At 58.8% G+C, this 26,670-nt stretch overlaps 1 protein-coding gene across 3 annotated transcripts; it reads left to right on the forward strand.

The window, feature by feature from the left end:
• Nucleotides 1-1,055: 1,055 nt before the first annotated feature.
• On the forward strand, nt 1,056-26,656 carry ITGB2 (integrin subunit beta 2). 3 transcript variants are annotated; one of them, XM_081235610.1, is made up of 16 exons: nt 1,056-1,165; nt 10,888-10,948; nt 11,283-11,371; nt 14,079-14,259; nt 15,538-15,708; nt 15,945-16,186; nt 17,087-17,242; nt 18,007-18,102; nt 20,466-20,555; nt 21,354-21,494; nt 22,753-22,940; nt 23,024-23,268; nt 23,479-23,698; nt 23,893-24,095; nt 25,863-26,029; nt 26,191-26,656. In XM_081235610.1, exons 2-16 carry the CDS (start codon nt 10,891-10,893, stop codon nt 26,251-26,253), a joined length of 2,310 nt encoding a protein of 769 aa, XP_081091736.1. In that variant the 5' UTR covers nt 1,056-1,165; nt 10,888-10,890; the 3' UTR covers nt 26,254-26,656. The 3 variants fall into 3 exon arrangements, with proteins under 3 accessions (XP_081091736.1, XP_081091734.1, XP_081091735.1); XM_081235608.1 differs by lacking the exon at nt 1,056-1,165 and adding an exon at nt 6,998-10,589; XM_081235609.1 differs by lacking the exon at nt 1,056-1,165 and adding an exon at nt 6,998-10,589 and having other exon boundaries at nt 15,945-16,171.
• The last annotated feature ends 14 nt before the right edge of the window (nt 26,657-26,670 follow it).

A 26,670-nucleotide genomic window follows, 5' to 3' on the forward strand; every position in this document is an offset into this window, starting at 1 on the left:
AATCAACAATTACTTAGGCTTAACAATTTTTCCTTATTTCTTTGGTCACCCTTCCCTCAGGGACCCTTGGATTCCTCTTGGATTCCTTCATCTGTCTGTCTTTATTTCTGGAGGGCATCTTCCAAATAGATTTTAGGGTAGTTATGTATCCGAGCCCTGGTTCATCTGAAGACTCCGCTTTCTGTTTCTTTGTGGATGTAACCAGTGTCTCCTCTTCTGCTTCCCCTCCTCCCATCCTAACCCTCCCCTTCCCTCTTCTCTCTCTCTGTCTGTCTCTGTCTCTCTCTGAATCTGTCCTGTTTTCTTTCTATCACTAACGTTCTGTGATACCATCACAATTTAACCAGTTTCGGGACCTTTGTTCTTCCTCCCAAGCCACGCAGCAGCTTCTTCATCTGGGTCCCCTCTCTCGGAACTTCTCTTCTGTTGTCTGAGTCTCTCCCCTCTCTGTTTACTGTTCTCTCCTGGAATTCCTGCTGGCAGGGCCGGGCACATGGACTGGCCTCTTCCCCGTCCCATTGTCCTCCCAAGCCGACGCCCTCATCCTGCTCTCCAGCTGATTTGCTGTCCAGCTTCTTGTTCTGCCCTTTGGTCCGTGTGATGCCTTTTTATTTCCGTGACCCAAGTTTGAATCCCCGGTGCCTGTCTGCTTCTTCTTTGGTGGGTGCATGCTCCCCTCCCGTGTGCACAGTCTGCAGGCCAGGTCCCTTCCCGGGGTGAAAATTCCTGGGCACCGCCCTCCAGGGTTTTCTGTCCCCTGCGGGGCACGGCCACCCCCTCGGCCCATGGGGGCATCGCCTGGTGCCGCCAGAGGCCCTGCTCCCACCCCATCCTCCCCACACGCTGTTCCACTTCCAGCTGTGAGCGTGTGTGATGGATGGTGTGTTCCCATTGTGTGTTGCTCCTCTGACAGCCCTCTGTCAGGGGCCCTGTAGGCAGAGGGGCTGAGGTTGGAAGGGACACATGTGGTGCAATCAGCCACATGTAACTACTTCCTCCAGTTCCTGACTTAGAACAGGAAGCATCGTGCCTTCACCAGTGGAGTCTCGGGCGGGCCGGTGTCTTCCCACACCCGCTGCAGCACCAGCCTGGTGAAGAGCGGAGCCAAAGCCCCTGCCAGCCCAGCCAGGACCACCCCTGCTGAGACCTCCAGGGCATCGAGCAGGTCAGTGGACAGAGGCCCCTCTGTGTCCGGACTGGTTTCTCTGAAGGGGAACAGCTCAGCCCTAAGGCTCTTCCCCTGGCCATGGCTGCTGCCTTTCCCAAGGCAAGAAGCTCCAAGGGGCCCAGCCTGCAGAGGCCCTGGTGGCCCTGGTCCGTGTCACACACCCCGGGATCGTCCACTCTAGGCCCCCTGAGCTGAGATCCGGCAAGGGGAAGTGCTGAGCCCACCGTGGGCAGAGCTAGTGGCGGGGTGATGGGAGGGATGTAACCAAGGCGATGTGACCGGCCTGGTGGGAGGATGCACTTGGACCCCAGCCTCGGCTCCCCTGGTGAGGGTCCCTCAACAAGCCCCAGGCACTTGCTGAGCCCCCGACGCGGGGGCTGCGAGACCGGGCAGAGCCAGGAGGAGGCTGGGGGACAGGCAAAACCCCCGTCTGGTGGGTACGGGGCCGGCATGGCCAGGCTGTGCAGGAGGGTCCCTGGGCCTCCCCAGCTGCGCCTTCCACTTCCTGCTTGAGCAGGTCCCGTTCTGTCTTCACAGCTCTGTGGTTGCTGGGGTGGTTCTGTCCTCCAGCAGTGTGTGTGTGTGTGTGTGTGTATGTGTGTGTATGTTTGTGTGTGTGTCTGTGTGTATGTATGTGTGTATGTCTGTGTCTGTGTGTGTATGTGTGTGTCTCTGTGTGTATGTATGTGTGCATATCTGTGTGTGTCTGTGTATATGTGTATGTCTGTGTGTGTATGTCTGTGTGTATGTGTGTGTCTGTGTGTGTCTCTCTGTGTGTATGTATTTGTGTATGTCTGTGTGTGTCTGTGTGTGTCTGTGTGTCTGTGTGTGTGTTCTGTGTGTGTGTATATGTTTATGTGTGTGTGTCTGTGTCTGTGTGTGTATGTGTGTGTGTGTGTGTGCACGGTACATTGTCTCGGGGGTGGGTCTGCTGCTTCTCTCGGACTCCTGAAGGTTCACAAGCTCTGGCCTAACGATGTGAACACGCTGGGTGACAGTTAAGCTTTAGGGGGTGAGGCATTGGGCGTGTGACCTAAACCTCCCACAACCAGGCCCCTGGAGGCCTGTCCCCTTAGGAGTGGGGGGGCTGGGGCCCGAGGACCCGGACAAGCACCAGGAGAGGGGACTCATGGCTGCCCCAGGGCTTTGTCCTGACGGGAGTGAATCGAGACGTTTCTTGAGGGGCTCGGCCCAGCAGCCAGACACGGCTCCACTGGCCTCGGGTTTCTCAGCTGAAATCGCATGGATTTGTCTGCCTGCGGCTGTCAGCTTGCACTGTGCTGGAGCAAAGACCCTGGGCGTGTCACGGTCACTTACTGGAGTTTTCACGAGGGAAGACACCCCAGACAGCCACGGGCCCTGAAGAAGCTCAGCAGAGGGAGCACCACTGTCCAGGGGATGGGAGAGGCCTGTCCTGCCTGGTCCAAGGTCCCCCCCACCAAAAGCCAGGGGTGTCCGGGCGGCTCACCCTCCCAGCAGTCGAGCAGCAGGCCCAGGGGTGGGGTGCCACCTCCGCAGGGCTCTGGTGGGTGTGGAGAGAAGCAGGAGCCCGGTACCCTCACTGCCTCCGAAACCCACAGAGCAGGAAAGCACGGCTCTGCCCGCTCACCTCGAAGCGGTGCTGAAAAACCCCTCCAGCAGCTTCCCCTGAACCTGGGGTGCTCGTGTTGGGGTCTGTAGTAGTGCGGGCTCCCCAGAGAGACAGAACCAATAGGATGTGTGCACGTGTGCGTGTGTGAGTGTGTGTGTGTGTGTACAGAGGCAGAGATTTATTTCGGGGCTTGTACGATTGTGGAGGCTTGCAAACCCCAAATCTGCAGGGCGGGCTAGAGACCCAGAGGAGAGGTGACATTGCAGCTCGAGCCCAAAGGCCACCTGGAGGCAGAGGTCTCCCCTTCTTGGGGGACATCAGTCTTTTCTTTAAGGCCTTCGACTGGTAGGATGAGGCCCGCCCGCATCATGGAGGGCCATGTGCTTTACTCAGAGTCCACTTCTGTAACGTTGAGCTCATCTAAGAAACACCTTTTCAGCAAACATCCCGACCAGGGTTTGAACAAACCTCTGGGTACCACGGCCCAGCGGAGTTGGCATGTGAAATTCACCATCACAGCACCCTTGGCTCTCTGTGACAAAGGAGGAAACTGAGGTCCAGAAGGGGAAGTCACTTGTCCACACTCACTTGGCAGCTGGGCGTAGACTTGAGCGTGTCAGCCCTGGGGTCAGGCTGATGTGGGCCCCCGTCCTGGCATCTGTCCTGGCTGTGTGGCTGAGGGGCTGACCGTCTCAGAGCCCTCCCTAGGAACAGGGAGCAGGTTTGGTCCACCCCCAGGGCAGCTGCGGGCGAATTGAGGCTGTGAGTGCAGAATGTAGCCAGGCCAGCAGGGTGGCTGCCATGGGCAGGGATCCCTCTGGTATCTGGGGTCCTGAGTGGCTGTCCAGGCAGGGACCGCCGCCCACTAGCTGAGGCTCCCTTGAGGACTGACCGTGTCTGCCGTGGTCCCCAGCGCTGTGGCCCAGCCTTGCACAGCCACTGCCCCCTGCCCAGGAGTCGTCACAGAGCAAGTCACAGCCCCTTTCCCATTGGCAGATGTGGCGTCAGGCCCCTCGGATGCTCAGATCTGGCCAGTCTGAGATGCAGAGGCCTCCACACCCATGTGGCCTGATTCCGCTGCTCTGGAAGCTTCTGGATGGGAAGGTCATCTGGGTGTGTCACACCCTGGGCTGCAGCCAGAAGTAGTTGGAAGGGTTCCCTGCTGGCTGAGGAGCTAAGGTCAGGGGCTGAGGTCAGCCTCCTTGACGGACGAGACCTCCGCGAGCCAGGGCTCCTGCCTGACGGACCTCCGTGGGCCCCGGGGCCACGCGTTCTTTCACAGTGCTCCAGGGGCTGGGGGCACACAGAAAGGCAGCCCCTCGGGAGCCATGCTGCCACCAATTTATTTTTTTTGTAAACATATTTTTATTTGTATATGGTTACAAAAGACAAAACAAATGCTTTATAATTTGTTGCAAGTTGGAAGCATCCAACGGTGGTCTGGAGGCCCTTGCTGAACACCTAGTGATGAAAACCCACCAGTTCATTTTTAAGTAGTATAGGTGTGGCCATGCGTTGGTGTCTGTAGCAGTGGGGCTTTCGGGTGTGATGCGAATCCGGGGGAGGTGTGGGGTGTGGAGATGCCCTAAGGTCTTGGCAGAGGTCGGAATCCTAGAATCCGGGAGAGCAGTGCCCAGGGGCCAGACAGGCAGCACTTGTTCAGTGAATGAATGAGTGAGCAAACGAGCTATGAGCAGATGTCCCAGCAGGGAGTCACTGTCCTCAGAAGTGTCAGCAGTGGGAACAGAGAAACGGACCACTTTAGGAATCTAGAGACATTCCCAAGCAATTCCTCAACCACCACGATATTCAGATTTTCTTAAATGTATGAATTTTAAAAAAATCATTATATATGTTTATTGTAGCAGGTTTGGAAAATACAAACCAGAATAATGAAGACAATTGAAAATACTTATAATGCCACCACACAGAAGAAACATGGCCTATTTTGGTTATTTACATTTATTGTTTTCCCACTCAGCGACTTTTGACTGTAGAAATTGAGCTGCGATCAGCCATTCACAGATTTTCATGCCATGTAGATTCCACTGGGTGGGCCTCATGGATGTTAAAAACAGTGTCCAGTTTGACAGCTAGACCAGGAATCTAGATATTTTGATTACAATACCCAATTATCAGCCAGAGCAACCTTTCCAAATGTTTGGTAACAAGCTGCCTTTTTTCTTTTGTGAATTATCTGTTCACAAGATCCTTTTCTACGGGGTATTTGCCTTTTTGTTATTATTTCTAAAATCTCCTTGGACACAAAGATTACCATTCACCTTCTGCATGAGACAGATACTAAATATTTTCATCTATTCAATTTTTTATGTACAAAATTTGTTTTTAGAGCCTGTCTTCTTTTTATTTATTTAATTTATTCAAGTGTAGTTGATTTACCATGTTTCAGGTGTACAGCAAAATGATTCCGTTTCGTATGTATATATTCTTTTTCAGTTTCTTTTCCATTATAGGTTATTACAGATATCGAATATAGTTCCCTGTGCTATACAGTAGGTCCTTGTTGTTTATCTATTTTATACAGAATAGTGTGTATATGTTAATCCCAAACTCCTAATTTATCCCTCCCCCTTTTCCCCTTTTAAACCATAAATTCGTTTTCTATGTCTGTGAGTCTGTTTCTGTTTTGTAAATTAGTTCATTTGTATCAATTTTTAGATTCCACATGTAAGTGATATCATATGCTATTTGTCTTTCTTTGTCTGACTTACTTCAGTTCGGATAATAATTTCTAGGTCCATCCATGTTGCTGCAAATGGCATTATTTCATTCTTTTTTTATGGCTGAGTAGTGTTCCATTGTATATATGTACCACGTCTTCCTTATGCATTCCTCTGTTGATGGACACTTAGGCTGCTTCCATGTCTTGGCTATTGTGAATACTGCTGCTATGAACACTGGGGTGCATGTATCTTTTCGAATTAGAGTTTTCATCTTAGAGTCTATCTTCTTTTTTTTGGTATTTATTTATTTGGCTGCACTGGGTCTTAGTTGCAGCATGCATGCAGGATCTAGTTCCCTGACCAGGGATCGAACCCAGGCCCCCTCTATTGGGAGCGCAGAGTCTTAACCACTAGACCACCAGGGAAGGCTGAGTCTATCTTCTTGGTATTTTCTCCCTTAGTTTTTACGTTCAATGTCCTTACTCTGAGATACACATTCTTCTATTCCTTTTATCATTTTATTTCCTAAACCTGGGTTCACGGGTCCCATGGTGTGAGGGGGCACTGCAGGGCGCGTGCCTTCCCGGGAACAGTGCTCTGCCTGGTGCCTTTGAGGCCGGAGTGCCGCTGCTCACTTCCCTCCCCCCGGCCACCGGCCTGAGGGCCAGGGTCACACCGACTCTGTCCCCAAAGCTTCTGGATGCATTTTACAGGCCAGTGCACAGCTCACTGCTGCCTTGCCTCTTCCTTTCCTAAGCTCCCTGGCGACTGCCATACATGCTCTCTTCCAGATGACCCATTTTATTGCTTTTTCCAAAGAAACGATTTTTGATGTATTTATCAATTTTAGCTTTTTTGTTTGTTTTCAGATTCATCGACTTTTTCTGTTGTCTGTGTATTTCCCACCTCCCTTCCCTTATTTCCTGAGCTTTGTGGCTCTTTCTCTCACGTCTGAACTTTCCGTCCTGCACGTTTATCATTCCCTTCCGTCAGGCAGAAAAACATTTAGGGCCTCGGGCTTCTCTCTCCATCGGGGACCCGTTGAACAGAGAAAGTTGTGTTGTCTCTTTTCTGAAGTGTCTGTACATATAAATTTGATTTCCTCTTGGACTTAAGGGATATTGAGCAGAGTGTTTTAAAGGTTCTAATTAATATGTGTATGTTGGGGGGCATCTCATTTTATTCCATTTGGTCAGAAACTGCGGCCCTTAAAATTTCCACCATCAGCCTTCACGGGTGGTGAACGGAGCAGCAATGAACACGTGCAGTGGATTCTCCTGGGGCCGAGAATGTGTGTTCAGAGAATACGTGGGTGGCCTCCTCCTCAATCCCCTCTGCCCTTGTCTTCTGATCTGTCTGGAAACTCCGTGACCTGGGGCGGGGCGGGAAGGGGTTCCAGCCTCCACTGGAATCCGCTTCTGTCCAGTTCTTTTTCGTCTTTACATAAAGCAGAAACGACCACATCCTAACTTTGTCTTTTGGTTTAAAAAGGTTGATGCCTATTTTAGATCCATTGTCAGCACTGGCCTTTTTCTACATGAAACAGCCTTGCACCCTCAGCTCCTGGGATGAATACCGCACCCCTGCCTTCCCCTCTTGTAACCTTTTCCTGACAGCATCTCTGTTCCTTGTCACACGCTGGCCGTGCCTCTTGGAAACCAGCACCAGGTGGTTTACGGTCTGACCTTGAACAGTCAAGGGCAGGCTCTGACGCGAAGTCCTGACGGTGGGTGAGTCCTGGGGCCCCGCAGGGCCTTTGCCTTTGGCAAAGCTTTCGTGTTTTTGACAGCAAGCCTGGTCTGACAGCGTATTCCGCCTCGGACCCTCCTCTGCCTCTTAAACTTTTCTTTTTTGATGTTTCCTCTTTCTCTTCTGTCTTTTACGAAATAGGGACTATGGGCTTTTGTGGAGTGTGTGGGATTTGGAAGGAATAGATCCTAGTTTTCTTCTGGTGTTCCCGGACGGACCCCGACACTCAGAGTTTTATTCATCGTGAAGGGTGATCTTCAGGGTGCCCGGGGCCCGCGGGGATGCGCCACTTCCTGCAGTTGCGCTCGGTCGCGCCAGCAACCCTCTGCCGGGCAGGGTCAAGCTCAGGGGTAGCTCTGACGCAAAGTCCTCACAGGCCCGTGGGGCCTTGGGTTTCTCAAGCCACCTCGACTTGGGGTTTTGCACCTTGAGTCCTGGGGCGGGGCTGCCCTTAGATCTGGGGAGGGTGCAGCCTCGGGGCCGTCGGAGTGGCAGGGAGGGTGGTGGCCCAGCTGGAGCCCACGCCCTCCTCCCTGCTCTCGGACCAGCTGTCCCAGCCGAGTCTGAGTCAGGGCCTCACATTCACGAGGGCGGTCCGAGCCTGCCCTCCCCCAGAGCGGGACCGGGCCCGCAAGCCCTTCCAGGCACGCAGAGGGAGCCGAGGCAGAGTATGCCGCTGGGGCAGCCAGGGACCCGAGCACGGGCACTGCCCTGTGCCGTCCAGGGGGCCGGGCCCCAGGACGACACCCAGAGGAGGCCTTGGTCTGTGAGGCCCCGCCATGCTGGTTGCGGCATCGGGGCCTCTGATGGCCAGTCCTGGCTGCCGGGCATGTCCGCTGGCACCCCTGCCCAGGGCCGAGAGGAGGGCTGGCTGCAGGCTCTTTGCTCCGAGTTCCCAGAGCCGCTGCGTGTGCGGGCGCCCTGCCCCCGAGGGGCCGTGGGCACTGGGGCTGGGACAGAGCCGGTCGCAGCAGGAGTCCCAGTGCTTAAGGGGGAAGAGAGAGCGGCACCACCCCTCCCGTGGCCTGTGGGTCTTCTTGCCATAACCGAGGTGCTCCCCCCACCGCCTGGGAGGGTGCTCCAGCTGTGAGCGGCCCCGGGTCCGCATCCTGCTGCTGCTGGGGCCTCGGCTTCCGCAGGTGGGGACCGGACCGGGGTTTGCCTGTTGGTTGCTGTGACTGCTTGGGGTCCGTGGCCACAGGGACGGGCGTCGAGCTGCTTTTGGAGGGCCTTCCCCACCCCTGGCGGGACTGCCCCCCCGCCGGCTACGTGCACAGCTGGGGCGCCTGGGGCGGGGGCTCCGCGACCTCTACTGGGAGCAGCCTCTGACTCCGAAGTGGGGTGCTATCCTGAGGCCGACTGGACCCGGCGGCGCCCAGGTCAGCCGGGGGGTCAGTGAGCACGCGCGGACCTCACGGGGCGTCCGGCTGCGGAACGTTAGGGACCCTGGGGGCTCTGGGGCAACACGGGGCTTTCAGACGTGGGTGCGCGTGTTGTAAACCGAAAGCACCTTCCCAGCTCCCGCTCTGTGACCCCGGAAGCCAGAGCAGGGCGTGAGTTCTGCTTTTGACCTGAACAGGAAAGAAAAGGGAAGGGGTCTGTTCTGTTTTGACACTTCTAGCTCCTGGTTACAAGCTTGGTGGGGACCGGGGTGCGGGGTCACCCCCAAAACGACCGGAGAGTGGGGCTGGGCGGGACCTCTAAGCACTGGGTCCCCCCGTGGGACCCCCTGGGGTCCTCCTGCACCCCAGAGCCCCTGGTACACATGCAGGGGTTATGCGAGGGCAGAGGCGAGGGCAGGACCCACCTCCAGGTGCACCCAGAGCCCACAGGCCATGGCAGAGGCCACCACGGCAGGGGCCACATGGTCTTCAACACAAGCGGGCCTTGGGTTGGAGCATCTGCCGGCACAGATTTGGGACCCTGAGCCCACCGTGCTGGCCCAGCACTGCCGAGCAGTGTGCTGGGGAGAGGAGCTGGCGTTTGCGGGTGTTCAGGGTGAGCCTGCTGACCCTGGTTTCGGGTAAAACACCCCCCTTCCTGCCTGCTGCCTCTGGTTTGCTGGCGGCTCAGCACCCTCTCCGCTCTCTTGGCGTCAGATTAAAAGGCAGCAGCCCTCCAGGTTCTCACACGTGGGGGCTCGCGGGCCGACGAAGCGCTGCCACCCGTCCCGGAAGCTGGCCTGGAGGAGGCTTGCTGCTTTGGGCCCAGCCTGGGTCCCTCGGGGCACTTCCGGGGGAGGGTGGAGCTGCCCTCCTGGCCCCTGCGCAGCGGGTTTGAAGGTGCTGCTTCCACCTCCAAGACCTGGAGCCCCAGCGCCAGGCCTCCAGCCCGCCCCCATGCTCTTGCCTCTGGGAGCATCAGGACCAGCCGGTGATGGCCCAACATCCTGTCCACGCCTTACCCCAGGCCCAGCAGGTGTGGACGAAGAAGAGCTAAATAATGGTCGCCTAGAGCTCGTGGCCTTGGGCACAGCAGGTGATGGCTCTGCGGGCCCTTCTGTTGTCAGACAGCCCAAGTTCGAGTGCCTGATGCACAGCGAGGCCAAACAAGCCGAAACAGCGGAGTCTGGAGCAGAGAAAGGTTTACTGCAGGGCCGAGCAGGGAGACGGGTGGCTCAGGCCCAGAAAACCCCGAGTTCCCCAAAGCGTTTCGGTAAAGGCCAGGTGAGGGAGGGGGGTCGCAGGGTGTGCCATCAGCTTGTGCACAGTTCTCTGATTGGCTGATGGCCGGGTAACCAGGCGGGGTCACAGAGGCTCACATTATCAATCTTTAGGCTCCAGTAGGTGTGGGGGCTGCATGTTCATGGTCATCGTGCAATTAACTTCTTCCATTTGGTAGGGGGTTTAGCATCTGTAAAACAGCTTAGGGTATGTGCATCAGATACCCTTAGCTAGGTACTTCAAGGAGGAACTAAAGATTCTGTGACTGCCCTACGGCTGATTTACTGTTTAAATTCTGACCAGTTCTCCTGGCCCAACTGCTACTTTTTTTTTCCAACTGCTACTTTTGTCACGACGTGTTCACATCCTTTCAATTGTTAATTCTCCAGCCAGGCTTTTGTGACTCGGGAGGCCTGGGAGACTAAGCTTTTCTACGGACAAGAGGCAGGCAGAGGACATGGGGGGAGGGGCCTGTCCCAGGCAGGACCCAGATGTCCTTCCCGATTACACATCCTCGCCCAGCGGGCAGCTGGCACAGTCCTGGCGCCGGTAGGTGCTCAGAGTTGGCTTCTCTTCCAAGTCCTGGTTCAGCCTCCTCCCAGGAGACCTGGGCCAGCCGAGTCTCTGCTCCAAGCTCAGCTCAATTCACTGAGGACTCGGGGCCACGAAGGCCACGCGGGGCCCTGACCCGGAGCGCACGGCACCTTGGGCACGCGTGTGTGCGCACATGCGTGGTGAGTGTGTACGTGTGCGTGTGAGCATGTGTGCGTGGGTCACTGTCAGGAGGCCCACCCCCTGCTGGTCCTCGGGGGCTGGGGGCTCAGCTGCACGGAGCGCACGCGGCCCCACGCAGCCCTCCTCTCCCGCTGGTCCGCACGGCCCCGTTGGTGGGGGGGTCGGGGAGACTGACCCGTGCTGGCTACGCCCCAGCGCTGAGCACCCCTTGGCAGCAGGGACGGCCCGCCCAGCGCTGCGTCTCTAGGCCCAGGGTCTGGGGTCCCAGGCCCTGTCACCGCCCCCTCCCCTCCACAGGACATGCTGCGCCAGCGCCCCCAGCTGCTGCTCCTGGGGGGCCTGCTTGCCCTCCGGTCCGGTGAGTCCCGCGGGGGTAGCTCCTCATGGGAGGAATGGGACCCGCCCTGGCACCCTCCTGCCCCGAAGTCCCCTGGTGGAGGCTTAGGAAGGGCCCTGCTCTGCCGCCCTCCTCCATTCCCCCACCCACCGTGGGGCCCAGCCTGCTGGAGGCCGCTTCCCCTGGGGCCCTGGTCTCCCCCCTCCCTTCTGGTCCTCCCGCTGCCCCTTGTTCTCCACCACCCCATTCACACCCCTCGTCCATTACTGCTGTCCCTGGAGGGCCAGCTGTCTCTGGGGGGGTCGGCCAGTGCCCGCCACAGGCTACGCCCACCAGCCTGTCTCCTCTCCCCCAGTCCTCTCCCAGGAGTGCACCAACTACAAGGTCAGCACCTGCCGGGACTGCATTGAGTCAGGGCCTGGCTGCGCCTGGTGCCAGAAGCTGGTAAGAGCCTCACTGAATGCTGTCAGCCACCCTGAGGGTCCTCACGCCTGGCCTGCCCTTCCCCCCTTCCCTCCTCCTGGGCTGGACCCCTTTCTCTGCCTCTGAAACTGCTGGCCTCCAGGAGCTTCACCACTCTGCTTTCTAGTGGGGCAGGAGCAGCCCAGGGACACAGTGCTGTCGGAGAGACAGGCTGACACAGCATGTCCCCAGGCAGCCGGGCAGAGGCAGATCGGAGAGTGAAGCCGCTGGGTCTGGACAGGTGCAGCCCGAGCCCCAGAGGCAGGAGCCCTGGCCAGAGACAAGGCAGAGATGCTTACAGCAGGAAGGCAGCTGCTACCAGCCGCCCGTGTGCCCCGCTCTCCACGCCCAGAACACGGAGGACTGGGGAAGTTCCCTGCTGGAAACCTAACTCTGCTGTCCTTAGTTACTTCATATTTTACTTGTGAGACCCTCTGGGAAGAAAGGCAAAGGCCCAAGACGGCCAGGACGGGGGGTAGCTCCACCTCCTCCTGGGGAGGACCCCTTCCCTAGGGACCCCCAGATCCTGACCACGCCCTCCTCATGGGGGTCCCTGAGGTTCTGACGCCACAGGTCTGTTTGGAAACACACACATGCACACATATTATTTTCTTTCTCAGTTGTTTGAGGGTAGGTTGCAGACACAAACCCCTTTGTCCCTTAATATTTCCAGGGACTTTGCCGAGAACAAGGTACTCAGTTACAAAACCACAATGCATTTATCAAAGATTGGAAATTTAACACGGTACTTTACTCTGATCACATTTACACACCTTGTGCACATTTTGCCAATTGTTCCCATAATGTCTTTGATATCATCCCCCCCTTCCCCCCCTACTCCGCACCTGCCCCACTGGTCAATATTATAATCCAGGACCGCACATTGCATTCAAATGTCTCTTTATCTCCTGGAATCTGGAACATTCATCAGCTTTCTTTGTCTTTCACACCCTTGACAGTTCTGAGGAGTTCACGACAGCAGTTTTGCAGAACGCCCCTCATATGGGTTTGTCTGGCCTTCCCTCTGATTCAGCCCAGGGTGTGTGCTTTGGCAGGAACCCCATGCAAGGCTCCTGTTCTCACTTCGTCCTGATATTGGGGGTGCAGCCTGGACCACTCAGCTGAGGTGGCGTCTGCCAGGCTCTCCACCATTTCCCTTTTGCAATAGTAAGTAATTTGTGGGGAGATACTCCGAGGCCAGGAAATACTCTGCTTCCCATCAGGCTTACACCCACTAACTTGAGCATCTGTTGGTGTTGGGTGCCTGAATCAGTTCTCACTGGAATGGTTGCAACATGGTGACATTCCTGTTCATTACTCCTTCTAATGGCTTCTAATGTAAGGAGGAATGTTTCCTTCCCCCAATCTCCCTCTCTCTGTCTCTCTCATCGGTGTGAACCTGTAGATGTTTATTTTATTCAGTAGCTTATAAGCTATCACTTTCATTTTGTCATTTTGAAGCTCGAATTGTTCCCCGTTTGGCCTTTGGGAGCCCCCAGGCCGGCCCTGTGTCCTGTTAGCACGCCCCAGCATCACTTCCTGAGCTCTCTTACTCTCTGGGATGGGCAGAGTTCCAGGCCCGTCTGCACTTGCCTCGCCCCCACTGGGGACTCAGACATTTCTCTGAGGGTTCCTGGTTCCCCTTCATGAGAAGCCAGGTTCCCAACATCCGCAATACATTTCCCCATTTTCTTAATCCTACGATTCACAGAAAGTGGTTACAGAGTTGCTGCCCACACCACTGCAGGGGGCAGATCGGGTGTGGTCTGTGTTGTCTCCTCTTGTTGGGGTGCCGTCATAGTCCCGGCTTAAAAAGTCCCTCCTCAGGTTGAATTTCTCCCTTCCCCTTCCTGAGTTTATCATATGCATTTGAAATGCAGTCAGGTTCAATCGTTTCCGAGTGGATTCCATTTTAGGGGTTTCTTCCCTCTCCATTCCTGTTAATTTTCTTTCTCGAGTACTTAAAGCATTAATAGGGTTCCAAAAGCGAGGACAGTTCAGAGGCAGCTCAGGAAGCACCGCCCCCCTGCTGGCCCCGCCCAGGCACTGGGCACGCCCCCTGCACCTGCCTGGTCTCCTGCCTGCGGTTGCTCTTCCGAGCCTCCTTTTGTCGAGGAAGCCGAGAGCAGGACCCTCCGAATGCGGCCGCTTCTCTCTCCCTGCCGTGTCCACATCCAGGGGGCCTTCGTGGGGGCACAGTGGTCACGAGGGAAGACCCAGGACCCCCACGCTCCCCTTCGGCCTGTTTCCTTCTGAGCTGCCTGGCCCAGAGCCCTGGCCTGTATTCCGAGTCCGCGTGGTGCCTGGGGGCTAACACGTGGGCCAAGAGGGGGTGCTCGCGTCCCCTTGGGAGGGAACCACTCCCTCCTTCGTCGGGTGCTGCTGACGTTGCCCAAGGGCCTGAAAACCCGGGGCCAGATGCTCCGTGGGCCGCAGAGAGTCCCCGTGGCTCCACCTGGGGCTGGAGCCGTAGGATCCTGAGTCGCCTCTGCCCGCTCGCGGGCTCTCCTGGGCTGCGGAGCCTCGGGAAGAGGCCCTCTGGAGGCCGCCCAGCCCCTGCCTCGTCCCGCTGCCACGGGGACTCCTGACCTGAATCCCGTGCAGATGAGGGGGTCAGCTTCGCACAGCACCCACAGTGTGGGCTCCCATCTTTTCTCTGCCCCTGATCCCTGACCCCTGGCTCCCCCAGAACTTCACGGGGCAAGGGGAGCCTGACTCTGCTCGCTGTGACACGTGGGAGCACCTGCTGTCAAAGGGCTGTGTGACGGATGACATCACGGACCCCAGGAGCCACGCCACGACCCAGGAGGACCAGGTGGGGGGCCAGAAGCAGCTGTCCCCACAGAAAGTGACGCTCTACCTGAGACCAGGTAGGTTTGGCCTCGGCTGGGGGTGAGCCAGCCCCTGATGGCCACATATCCATGTGTCCAGGTCAGACAGCCAGGTGGGCTGGGCGAGGCCCTGGGACTGCTGGGAACCAGTCTGAGCTCTTCTCTCTGCCCAGGGGAGGATGCCCCCAAGAACCCCGTCTGCGGCTCGTGTCTAGTCTCTCTCTTTTTTTTTTTTTTTTTTTGCGGTACGCTGGCCTCTCAGTGTTGTGGCCTCTCCCGTTGCGGAGCACAGGCTCCGGACGCGCAGGCTCAGCGGCCATGGCTCATGGACCCAGCCGCTCCGTGGCATGTGGGATCTTCCCGGACCAGGGCACGAACCCGTGTCCCCTGCATCGGCAGGCGGACTCTCAACCACTGCGCCACCAGGGAAGCACCCTAGTGTCTCTTTTAACCCTGAGTTCTGTGTCCTTTTTAAAAGGGAGAACAAACCATCTGGAAAGCACTCATTTGTCCCACTCTCAGAAGGCCAGGTACTCTTGGCAAAGTAAAGGCTCTGACAAGTCCTGCAGCCAAGGAACCCCAGTAACCATTTAAATCAGTGTTGCCCACCTGACTTGACCACGGACCCAGGTTCAGGACATGGCTCCCTGTTAGCGCTCCGAGAAACGCCCTTCAGGAAGGCGGCGCGGTGGAGCAGTGGGGGGACGTGGCGGGCGGGCCTGGGCAGGGCTGGGGCGGCCACACGTGGGAGCTGGTGCTGGAAGGTGGGCCAGGCAGAGGGGACTCGATTTGGAGCTCGGTTCCTCACGTCTGTGTCCAGCACCAGCTGTGTGCTAGGCACCGTCCTGGGAGCTGGGGACACAGGCTATTCGTATTGACAGATAGACAAGTAATTACAGGCACAGGTGGTGATTAAGATGAGGAAGAGCGGAGGCCAGCGGGATGTGACTGAGGAGGGGGTGTATCCCCAGGGTGGCCAGGGAGCCCGTGCTGGGACGGGACGGATCTGCTTGCTGGCTGGTGGTAGAGAAGGCCTTGCCGGGGAGATTGAGGGAGATCCAGGTGGATCTGAATTTCAACAATGCCAGATAAACAACGAACACTTTTCAGTATCTCTGTGCCCAAATAGTCTTCTATTTGGGAATGTGCTCTTTATCTGAAATTCGAATCTGAGTAGGCGCCCTACATCTTACCTGCAGGCCTCAGAGAGTGGGGAAGTCATGAGGGTCCTGAGGCCTGCAGGGGGCACCAGTGCCCCCAAGCCCCGCTAGATGCGGTGGCGTGCCTTCACTCTCCCGCGATCCCCACATCCTGCAGGTCAGGCGGCTGTGTTCAACGTGACCTTCCAGCGGGCCAAGGGCTACCCCATCGACCTGTACTACCTGATGGACCTCTCCTACTCCATGCTGGACGACCTCATCAACGTCAAGAAGCTGGGGGGCGACCTACTCCGGGCCCTCAACGAGATCACTGAGTCCGGCCGCATCGGTGAGCTGCCCGCTCCCTCCTCCCCTGAGCCCCGGCCAGCCTGCTGCCTGCACACCCCCCAGGCCCCCACCCTGGGCACCTCTGTGCCCCCACGTCCCGAGGGCAGGGCACCAGGGCTCCAGACCTAGTGTCCCTGGGTGCAACCCCCCAAGTGCCACCTTGCTTCCTCCCCCCAACCCCACCGCCCTCTGGCATGAGGTGGGGAAGCCGGGGCTCACAGCCCGCCCGACCCCTAGGCTTCGGGTCCTTCGTGGACAAGACGGTGCTCCCCTTCGTCAACACGCACCCCGAGAAGCTGCGGAACCCGTGCCCCAACAAGGAGAAGGAGTGCCAGGCCCCGTTCGCCTTTAGGCACGTGCTGAGGCTCACCAACAACTCGAACCAGTTCCAGACAGAGGTCGGGAAGCAGTTGATCTCGGGAAACCTGGACGCCCCCGAGGGTGGGCTGGACGCCATGATGCAGGTCGCTGCATGCCCGGTGAGGCCCCTGCCTGCCCTGATTTCTCCAGACCTGGGGGCCTCCGTCACGACACCCACAGATTCCACTATTAGCTTGCGACCCTGTGCAAATCTTTTGAAGCCTAAATACAAGGAAATGATCCCATTAAGCAAGACCCCTGAGCTACCTAACCCTGGTGGTTCCTGCAGTAGAATCACCCCTACTTCCAGTGCCCCTCAAGGAACAGAGGGTGTCCTGGCCAGGCTCCCCGACAGTTATGTGGCTTAAGTGTCGGTGCCGGCCATCCCCTGCCCGCTGCTGACCCCTTGCCACGTGGTCCTGTCCCGCTGCTGTATTGTGATGTGTTGCAACACATCGACCCGTGTTTAGCCACGCAGTCCTGCCACCTTCACAGACCGGACCCCAGTCCTCCAGCCTCTCTGGTCCCTGGGTGCAGCATCCCGCATCGCAGACACACACTTTCATTTCCGTGTGATGTCACGGTTCATGATGCGCCTGTGCCCTGGCTCTGGCAACCCCCTCATCACGGTGTCCGTGGGTTCCTCCCTCTGTGTTTGCAGTGCTTTTCCCTGAGATAAACATTTCCAAGTATTTTTTCTTCTTTGGGAGTATCCCCTTAGGAGGTGGTCCCAGGTCTGAGCTGACTGGGCCACAGAGTGTGCAAATGTAAACGTGCATTCCTGTCCCTTCGGTGTCCCACACATTCACCTGGGCATCTGGGAGGTTGTCGTCCCACAGACATTTCTCGAGCTCCCCTGGGTGCTGGGTCCTGTCTCTGGTCCTCCTGCTCCCCAGAAAACCCAGGAGTGGGGGGCACACAGCCCTGAGGCCAACACAGCAAGCTCTGCCTTGGCTCCCCCAGTCTGTGGGTCCCCGCTGCGGAAGCTGAGGCAGGTCACCATGCCCTCTCCTTGTCAGGAGGAAATCGGCTGGCGCAACGTCACCAGGCTGCTGGTGTTTGCCACGGATGATGGCTTCCACTTTGCGGGAGACGGGAAGCTGGGCGCCATCCTGACTCCCAACGACGGCCGCTGCCACCTGGAGGACAACGTGTACAAAAGCAGCAATGAATTCGTGAGTGCAGTGTCTTGGGGGGCAGAGTGGGGAGGTAGGCTCACTCCCAGCCCCGGTTCCAGAGGGGTGGGGAGGGGCCCTCGCTCTGGGGGCAGCACTTTAATGGCACCAAGAGGTCAGAATTCTCTGGTCCAGGGCTGCTGTGCAATGATGCTCGGCACCCTGGAATCATAAACCCCAGGCACTGCAGAGGACTTTAGAGATGTGACCCTTGGGGTCCTCCACCTGCAGCCTCCAGACTCGAGGTGGGTGTTGGTGGCAGCTCTCGGGCCCACCGACTGGGACAGGACAGATGTGACATCTGAGGCTCCACTGAGCCTCTGCCTGAAATTGCGCATGTCATGAGGTTGTGAAAATAGGTGCCACTGTGCTGGGGGCAGCGTCTGAGATGCCACCCCCAGGAGAAGTCAGAGGTGTCTCCCCAGTGCCCCACAGTGCGGACACCGCAAAATGCTGCTCACCCTTCTCCACTTTGAGTGTCTGGGAGCGGTTATTCGCCACTGGATTTCTTTTTTAGCGCATTGATCAGGAAGCACTTCTCAGCTTTTAATATTTTCTTGAGCATATTTCAATATTGTCAGTTTCCCTCCTAATCCCATTATCTCACACGTTTGCGAACATCATTGGGAACGGCCCCATCACAGCAGGAGGCAGGCGGAGCCTCTGCGCCCTGGGCCGTCACTTCTGCCAACAGGAGCGGACAGGCAGCCTGGATAGCTTGTCCCCAGCCTTGGGAGCCATCTGACCGGGGGTCCCCTCTCTAGGACTACCCATCAGTGGGCCAGCTGGCGCACAAACTGGCAGAAAGCAACATCCAGCCCATCTTTGCTGTGACCAAGAGAATGGTGGAAACGTACGAGGTAGGTGGGCTTGAGCAATCTGGCAGGACAAGGTGTCGCAACTGAATGGTGACAAAATCCAGGGTGACCACAGCCTGAGTTCTGCTTCCGTGCTGGGTGCGTGGGCTGTGGCCACGCGGGCGGCCCCGAGTTTCGGGGAGTGACCACTGCTGCTGAGGAGCTGAGGCTTCTTTAGGCCACATGACAGTGAGAAGTCCTTGTACTTCAGTGATCATGGTTTTGCCTCAACGAAACCCTTTGGGTCTGCAGACCCCATTCTTCACGTCAGGGAGAGTTCCTTGTCTTGTGTCCACATACGTTTGCACGTCAACACTGTGCGTGCAGTGTAAGGTGTACACAGGAGGCTCTGGAACCCCCAGCGCACAGCTCGGTGTCGCGAGGAAAACACCCTCGGAAGCAGCAGGCGCGCGGGCCCCCCAGCAGCTGACAGTACTTCCTTCCCGGCTCAGGAGACCTGGGTCCGTCCTGACTTTTCTGAGTTGCTGTTCTTACGAAAGTCTTCTGTGCCGTGGAATTCTCGTGGGGAATTTTCTTTTGTCTTAGAGCGTTTTTCATCCGTCCTCCCTTCTCCCAGTCACGGTGGGGCTGTTTTACTTGCTGTGCTTTCATCTGCCGGGCTCAGCGTGGTGGCCTCTGGCTGCGATGGGCTGGGAGCGCCTCCTGGCCCCTCTCCTTCCCTAAGTCCCGGTCCCCTTCCTGCTGAGGCCTGTGGCGTGCTGTGCCTGTGTGGGGCGTTTGCCAGTGGGGCCAGCCGCGCCTGCCATGAGCGTTCCCAGACCCCAGACTGGGGACAGGTTGCAGGGGATGCCGAGGGAGGAGGGGCAGGTGTCCGGAAGACCCCCCGGGGGCTGGCAGTGGGAGCTGGCCAAGCCACAAGGACAGCAAGGCTGGTGGCCGGGGGCCGCTGAGAGACCAGCCGCCCACACGAGTTGCCCGAGCGCTGGCAAGTCAGGGCCTCACAGCTGCCGTGTCCCCGACCGTATTACGGGATGTAACAGTCTCCTCCTCGCCAGGTGGTGGCAGGTCCCAGTAATTTGCTATTAGGTGCAGGAGTCGTGTCCCAGAAGGCAGTGCGGTGATGGGGTAGAAGCTGGAGACGGGAGCCTCGGACCCCAGACCCTGCTCCCTGACAGCAGGGACAAGGCCCTGGGCAGGTCACAGGCCCTTCTGAGCCTTAGCTTCCTGACCCCATTCCCGGGGCTCCTAGGGAGGGGGGGTCGAGGAGGCCCGAGTGTGTATGGGCAGCTTACGCTGGACCCTCCTCAGTATGTGTTTCTGCACCGAATGGAGAGCGGGTGGCCAGGAGGGCTCTCCGAGCCCTGGCGGGGTCCCGAGGCAGAGGAGGAGGGGAGAGGGTGGCAGAGGGCAGAGGTGGGGTGGCCAGGCAGTGTGTCCTCGTGAGGTTTGTGGAGGAGACTGGACTCCATTCTGGGGCGTCACAGCAGGGCTTTGTGGCAGGGACGTGACCCACCCTTGGTTCTGCAAGATAAAGTGATGGTGCAATTTCCCGTGAAAGATGGGCTAAGCTAAGGGTGGCAGGGGACACAGATGTTCCCTGGAGGCTGCCCCAGGCTTGTCTGCATGACCCCGGGCTCCGGCCTGCCCACCCCAGAGGTGCCGCTGGACCAGCTGGCCCCGCCTGCCAGAGCCATTTGTCACAATGTTATTTAACACAGCCATTATGAAAGTTCAATTATGTCAACGCACATGCTCAGAATACATCGCTTCCTGATCTTTTGCCACATTTCATGATTACCTGTGCCCTTGGGTTGTTTGTGCCCATCACATCTGCGTGATGCGGTGGCATCTTTTTTTTTAATAGACTTTATTTATTTATTTATTTTATTTGGCTGCGTCAGACCTTGAGGCACGTGGGATCTTTCGTTGCAGCGTGGGCTCTCTAGTTGTGGCGCGCGGGCTTAGTTGCCCCGTGGCGTGTGGGATCTTAGTTCCCCGACCAGGGAGTGAACCCGTGTCCCCTGCATTGGGAGGCAGATTCTTAACCCCTGGACCACCGGGGAAGTCCCTGGGGTGGCATCTAACCATGGCGAGGCAGATCTTCCCAGCTCTGCCTTCAATGCTGGGAAATCAACCAGGGTGGAGTATTTCTACCGAGGAAATCGGCAAAAGCTGCAGTTCACGGTGTTTTCCTTCCTGAGAGCCAGTGGTTAAACGTTTGCCTGCACAACACTTGACTACGTGCTGTCTTAACTAAGTACAGTAAGAAATCGGGGGCAGGGTTGTCTGAGCCATCTCACAAGCAGGAAGGAAACCCTCTGGGGTGTTATTACAAAACTGGGTGGATGCTGAGGTGTCCTGGTACCAGGGTTCTGGCCACGCCCACCTGTCTTCTTCCCTGACAGAAGCTCACGGAGATCATCCCCAAGTCTGCAGTCGGGGAGCTGTCAGACGATTCCAGCAACGTAGTCCAGCTTATTAAGAACGCCTACAACGTAAGTGCTCCCTGGGTAGTCAGCCAAGACGCCGCCCCGCTGCAGGCCAACGGGAGGATGGTCTGGAGAGGAGAGCCCCTGCGTTCTGGGGGCCATCCTCAGGCACTTCCCCAGGCCCTCCGTGCCTTCCCTGGGACACAAGCATCAGGCCCTCTTCCAGCCAAAGGGTCTGCTGGCCTCGCGAGCATAGCTCGCTGGGAGCACCCAGTAAGCGCTGATGACACTGCATTGAGTCAGAGCCCCACTGAGGCAGCTCCGTTTGCTGCTCGTACCCTCTTGGAGCCCTAGCCGCCCCCCACCCCGAGCAGGCCCTGCCAAACTCCACGTGCTGCCCGTGGGGGGCTCTGTCTTTGCACCGATGATGCCACTTTCAGTGAGTGGCTCATTCACCTCTCTGTGTCTCTCTCTCTCTGTCTCTCTCTGTCTCTGTTTCTCTGTCTCTCTTCCTGTCTGACGGTCTGTCTCGCTCTCTCTCATTCACTTAGACAGTTTTTCCAGCTCCCACCCTGTGCCAGGCACTGGGGTTTCAGTGGTGGGTGGACGGTCAAGCTCCCGTTCTTGCAGGGCTATGACCTGTCTCCACGTCTGTCCCTTCCACTGGCCTGTCTCGGGGGGCGTGGCATGGGTAACCCACCCGTAACCAGCGGCATGGGGTGCAGGACCCGGCACCCATGGAGCTCTCAGTGGACACACGGGTGGAGGGAGGGGGATGAGAGGCGTGCCAGCCATCGGCTGGGAAGGGGCGGGAAGGGTCGGGGACAGCGGGATGAGCCTGATCATGATGCTCTTTGCCCACAGAAACTGTCCTCCAGAGTGTTTCTGGATCACAACACCCTCCCTGACACCCTGAAAGTCACCTACGACTCCTTCTGCAGTAACGGGGTATTGAAGGTGGACCAGCCCAGAGGGGACTGCGACGGCGTCCAGATCAACGTGCCGGTGAGGCTCCCTCCCGGCCTCTGGAAGGGGCTCCCCCAGGGACAGCGAGGGCGGGTGCACCCCGGCACACGGCTTCACAGGGACCAGCAGGAGGTGGGGTCCAGTCCACCGCGGGTCCAGTTCCTTCCCTTGAAAATCCACACACACTGTTCGCGGCCTGGTGTACACCGACCGCCGCGAGGACGGCAGCGCCCCCTGGGGGCAGATGCCGGGTACAGCGCCACCCGCCTAAGAAGGGCGTTCCTTCTACACGGGGCCATCTGCTTTGATTTGATTTTCTTGATTTTTGTGTTTTTGTTTTTTGACAAACACATTAAAGTAGAGGCCACACAAATGATCATAAACAGGCACTGAGTTATTTCCCTGATATTTTAAATTTGTCGTGACCAGAACAATTAAACTTTTCCTTTCTCCAGCTGTGAATTAATATTCAGCAAAATACTTGCTTTTTCTTCTAAACGACATCGGAATTCTTTCAACTATGTGACTTACTAAATGTGTGTGACCTTTTAGTGAAATGTATCCCCCTCATACTGGGTGATCCATACAGGAATTTATTCAGTCTTGTGACTGATTGATTACTTCCCTGATGTTTCTGCTCTGTCTTAACATATGGGTTGGAGATTCACTTACATTGATTTGCAGTGAGGCTTGCCGTGGACAAGCCGGTGCTCCCTGAAGCTCAGTGCTGGCTGAGCAGCAGTGCTGTGTGAGTGGCAGGGACCTCTCCCGGCCCGCTCGGTTCCCCTTGGGCATTCAGGGTCAGAATACAACCCCACTTGCAGAACTTAGGACTTCCTGTGCGATTTTGGCATCTTAGCCTCCAGGCTTCAGGACAAAATACATGGAGAAAATATACATCATTTACAAAGTCACTCTAAAATTCTTTAAAAGTATTCTAAAGACATCCCTGCCCAAGTCCAGGCCACCAGAGGATGGTGGGTGGGGGAGCTGCGGGAGGGCTGGGGGGCATGTTCCAGCATCTCTGACTCTGAGTTTCCAACTCTCCTCCTCTCTTCCCTCATCTCCCCTCCCAAGTCCTGGAGCCACCTGGAGTGTCCATGTCCTTCCCTCCCCCCACCGCCATGCACTCCCCCGGGGGCCCAGCAGAGGCGGTCCCCTCCATGCTTGGGAGCCCAGGACGCTGACCCTCACCCTGCTAGGCCGTGCCCTTGTCCACGCTGCCCAGGGAGGAGATGGGAGCAGGGTTGTGTGCCCGGGGTCCAATGTTCACCTGAGCCCTGCTTTCCCACTACAGATCACCTTCCAGGTGAAGGTCACAGCCACAGAGTGCATCCAGGAGCAGTCATTCGTCATCCGGGCGCTGGGCTTCACGGACATGGTGACTGTGCGGGTCCTCCCCCAGTGCCAGTGCCGGTGCCGGGACGCGAGCCGGGACCACAGCCTCTGCGGCGGCAGGGGCTCCATGGAGTGCGGAGTCTGCAGGTGAGGCCGCGGCCCCGCCCCCCGCGCAGGCGCGCTGCGGCAGAGCCGGTTTGGGAGGGCCCTGACCTCACATCCCTCTGCAGGTGCGATGCCGGCTACATGGGGAAGAACTGCGAGTGCCAGACGCAGGGCCGGAGCAGCCAGGAGCTGGAGGGAAGCTGCCGGAAGGACAACAGCTCCATCATCTGCTCGGGGCTGGGGGACTGCATCTGCGGGCAGTGCGTGTGCCACACGAGCGATGTGCCCAACAAGAAGATCTACGGCCAGTTCTGCGAGTGTGACAACATCAACTGCGAGCGCTACGACGGCCAAGTCTGCGGGGGCGAGAGTGAGCGCGGGGGACAGACCAACGGGCGGAGCCTCCGCCGCCCCTGGGGAGGGGGGCGGGGCTCGGGCTGGGGTTCGGGCGGGACTGAGTCTGCGGGGCCGAGAGTGAGCGCGGGGGACAAGCCAACTGGCGGAGCCTCCGCCGCCCCTGGGACGGGGGGGGGGCGGGTTCGGGCGGGGCTCAGTCTGCGGGGGGGCCCCTGTCTTCCAGAGCGAGGGCTCTGCTTCTGCGGCACCTGCAGGTGCCAGCACGGCTACGAGGGTTCGGCGTGCCAGTGTCTCAAGTCTACGAAGGGCTGCCTCAGCCTGGATGGCGTCGAGTGCAGCGGCCGCGGCCGGTGCCGCTGCAACGTGTGCCAGTGCGACCCCGGCTACCAGCCGCCCCTGTGCCTCGAGTGCCCGGGCTGCCCCGCGCCCTGCGCTCGCTACGCGTGAGTGTCCCGCCGCCCCGCCCGCCTCGCGCCTCCGCGCCCGGGAGAACCGCCTTCCGGCCGGACCCGGGGCGCGGGACGCTGGGTACGGCCCTCCCCCGACTGCCCTGCACGGCCCCGAAGCTCCGGGTGGCCCGAGCCCCGCGCCGCGCGGACACCCGGGACCCCGCGGTCACGCCGCGCCTCGCCCACAGCAACTGCGCCGAGTGTCTGAAGTTCGAGCAGGGCCCCTTCGCCAAGAACTGCAGCGCAGCGTGCGGGGAGACGAAGCTGCTGCCCAAGCCACTGCCCGGCCGCACGTGCAAGGAGCGCGACTCCGAGGGCTGCTGGATGACCTACACCCTGTTGCAGCGCGAGGGGCGAGACAGATACGACGTGCACGTGAACGACACGCGCGGTGAGCCCGGGCGGGTGGAGTCAGGACCGGGTCCTCGCGCTGCTCAGCCCGCGCGCCGTGCGCTCTGCTCTGGGGCGGCCGGCTGTCCCGCAGGGGCGCTGCCTGGAGCGCTGGCGCTGAGCGCGGCCTGGAACGCAAGCCCCGAGAGCCGGCCCGGGGGACCATGGGGGCCGCCGGACCCACATCCGGCCCTGGCCCTGGAGGGGCCCGCGGAGCCGGAGCCGGCTTCCCCAGGTGCTGCGGCCCGCCCGCCTCCCTGCTCGCCGGGGACCCAGAGGCTGACTCTGTCTTCATAGGTTCCCGGGACACGGGGTGGGGACACATGAACCTGTTCCCAGGGGCAAAGACACCGGCGGGTCGTGTCTCAGAGATCAGAAGGTCTCTCTGAGGAGGACACTTGCAGCTGAGATCAGGGGATGAGAGGGCCAGAGGTGCTGGGCTGGGCTCTTACTGGGCCCCTGTGAGTCCGGGGGCGGGGGTGGGGTGGGAGGGGTTTGGCCTATGTCTCTTCCCAGACACACCGGAGGGCTGCCAGCCGGCTTTCAGAGGAGTGAGCTGTGCTCTCACAGGCCGGGTGCAGACCTGGGAAAGGCCACTGCCCAGTCCGGGCACTGAGCAGGGCTGGGCTGGGGTCCTGGGGCCGGCGTGGACAGAGCCTGCCCTTGGATGGAGCTCTGGGCGGGATCGGGAGGGAGGGCAACAAGTGGGGACGGAGGGTAGGTCAGTGTCGAGGAGGTAGGTTGAGTGGACAATGACAAAGTGTGTGTGGAACGTGGGGACTTAGAGTACCACACCCACGAGGGGATGGGCTTGAGGGTTACATCAGCGGCACGCGGAGCCGTGTGGACATACCAGCTCTCGGTACCCCCGCCCCTTGACTGCTCAGAGAGGCTGCGGGGATGGGGCACAGGCTGCAAGGCCGGCCTCTCGGGCGACCGCAGCAGACGTGGGACAGCAGTCCACCCCGGGGTCATTGCAGGACTGAGACCTGCTCCCAGCTCCCCTCCCCACGACAGGACCCCCAGGAAGGCAGGTAGGGCCCAAGCCCTTCGTTACCGGGGCGGCAGAGCCCAGCCTGCTGGTGCAGGCAGCTCTCCCCGGGCGGGCGTTTTAACAGGCACGTGTGGGGTCAGGTCTGGTTTTGTGCGCACTGGCTAAGTTGTTCCGCTTTTGTGAGGACATGGAGGCTCCCTGGAGAGGCCAGGATGGTGCGGGGGGAGTGCCCGCAAACCCCAGTGCCCACGAGCCAGGCAAACGGGCTCACACTGAACACCGCCTCGGTCGGGCCTCGCAGGCGTGCTGCAGCCTAGAGCCTCCCCCTCCCCCAAGCTCAGCAGGAGGCTGGGTGCAGCCCCTCGGGCACTGGGACCCCACCCCCCTCATTCCCAAGGCTGCTGCCATTGGTTCTCCTGGGAAAGCCTTTATGAGGAGAGCGCCCATCCCTAAACTCTGATCCAGCGTGGGTTAGGTTAGGTTCCAGTGATTGGGTCATTGGCTGTCCAAGTGGGAGGCCAGTGTCCGGCCCTGGTTACTTACTGGCCACCACGGCCCCCCTTCCTTCTCCATGAACAAAGGGCCTCTCAAGTTCATTTGGAACCACAGGGCCTGGCCTTGTGCCCAGCTCTGCACCCTCCCTGGCTGGGGGCTGGGGCCGGGGCCAGGGCCAGTTTGCTCACTACCTGTCGCTGAGAGCCAGCAGTGGGGCCCCGACACCGTGCAGGGACGGGGCGGGCCTGACGCCCCCGTGTGTGTGCCTCCTTGCCTTAGAGTGCGTGAAGGGCCCCAACATCGCCGCCATCGTGGGGAGCACCGTGGCCGGAGTCGTGCTCGTCGGCATCCTGCTGCTGGGCATCTGGAAGGTCCTGACCCACCTGAGTGACCTCAGGGAGTACAAGCGCTTCGAGAAGGAGAAGCTCAAGTCCCAGTGGAATAACGTGAGTGGCCCCGGGCCCCCGCAAAGGCGCACCTCCCACCCTCTGCACCGAGGGCATGCCCACGGGAGTGCGAGCCTGCCTCACCCCACCCTCGCAGCTCGTCCCCAGAGCCCAGCGCCTTCCTCCCTGCGCTGACAAGTCATGCTTGCTTTTCTCACCAGGATAACCCCCTTTTCAAGAGCGCCACCACGACAGTCATGAACCCTAAGTTTGCTGAGAGTTAGGACTGCTTGGTGAAGACAGGGCCTCCTGCACCGCCCAGGTGGGAGCACCCCACGCCACGTCCGCTCCAGCAGGCCGACCGTGACCCCGTCGCCCGGTGGACTTGGGTGACGACACTTGACAGCTTCACCACTAACTGAAAATCCACCGTTTTTCCTGCCCCCAGAATGACAGATGGCGGCCAGATAATTCTAGGGACTCATTGGAAGGGCCAGCCTCCCCCTTCTAATACGAGTGACTTTTGATAGCAACCTGAAGAAGGAATTGCTCGCGTCCTGTAAGGTTAGACACGTGTTGTCCTTTGTAAAAATTAGCACAGCAGTCTGGTGAAAGGTGGTACAGATTTATTTATATGTGAACTTCTCAGGGTGTAAAATTACATCCCATTGATCATGCTGCCCCCAATCACGTGTACAGAA

This window comes from Mesoplodon bidens (genome assembly GCF_964165515.1).
Source record: "Mesoplodon bidens genome assembly, chromosome: 5".
Lineage (NCBI taxonomy): Eukaryota > Metazoa > Chordata > Mammalia > Artiodactyla > Ziphiidae > Mesoplodon > Mesoplodon bidens.

What these genes read in the sequence shown, in the direction of transcription:
- ITGB2 (XM_081235608.1), top strand. Translation starts at nt 10,347, where the DNA reads ATGTCCTTCCCGATTACACATCCTCGCCCAGCGGGCAGCTGGCACAGT. An exon ending in GAATGGTGGAAACGTACGAG is followed by an intron (nt 18,103 to 20,465) that starts GTAGGTGGGCTT and finishes CTTCCCTGACAG; the next exon opens with AAGCTCACGGAGATCATCCC. An exon ending in CCAAGTCTGCGGGGGCGAGA is followed by an intron (nt 23,269 to 23,478) that starts GTGAGCGCGGGG and finishes CCTGTCTTCCAG; the next exon opens with AGCGAGGGCTCTGCTTCTGC.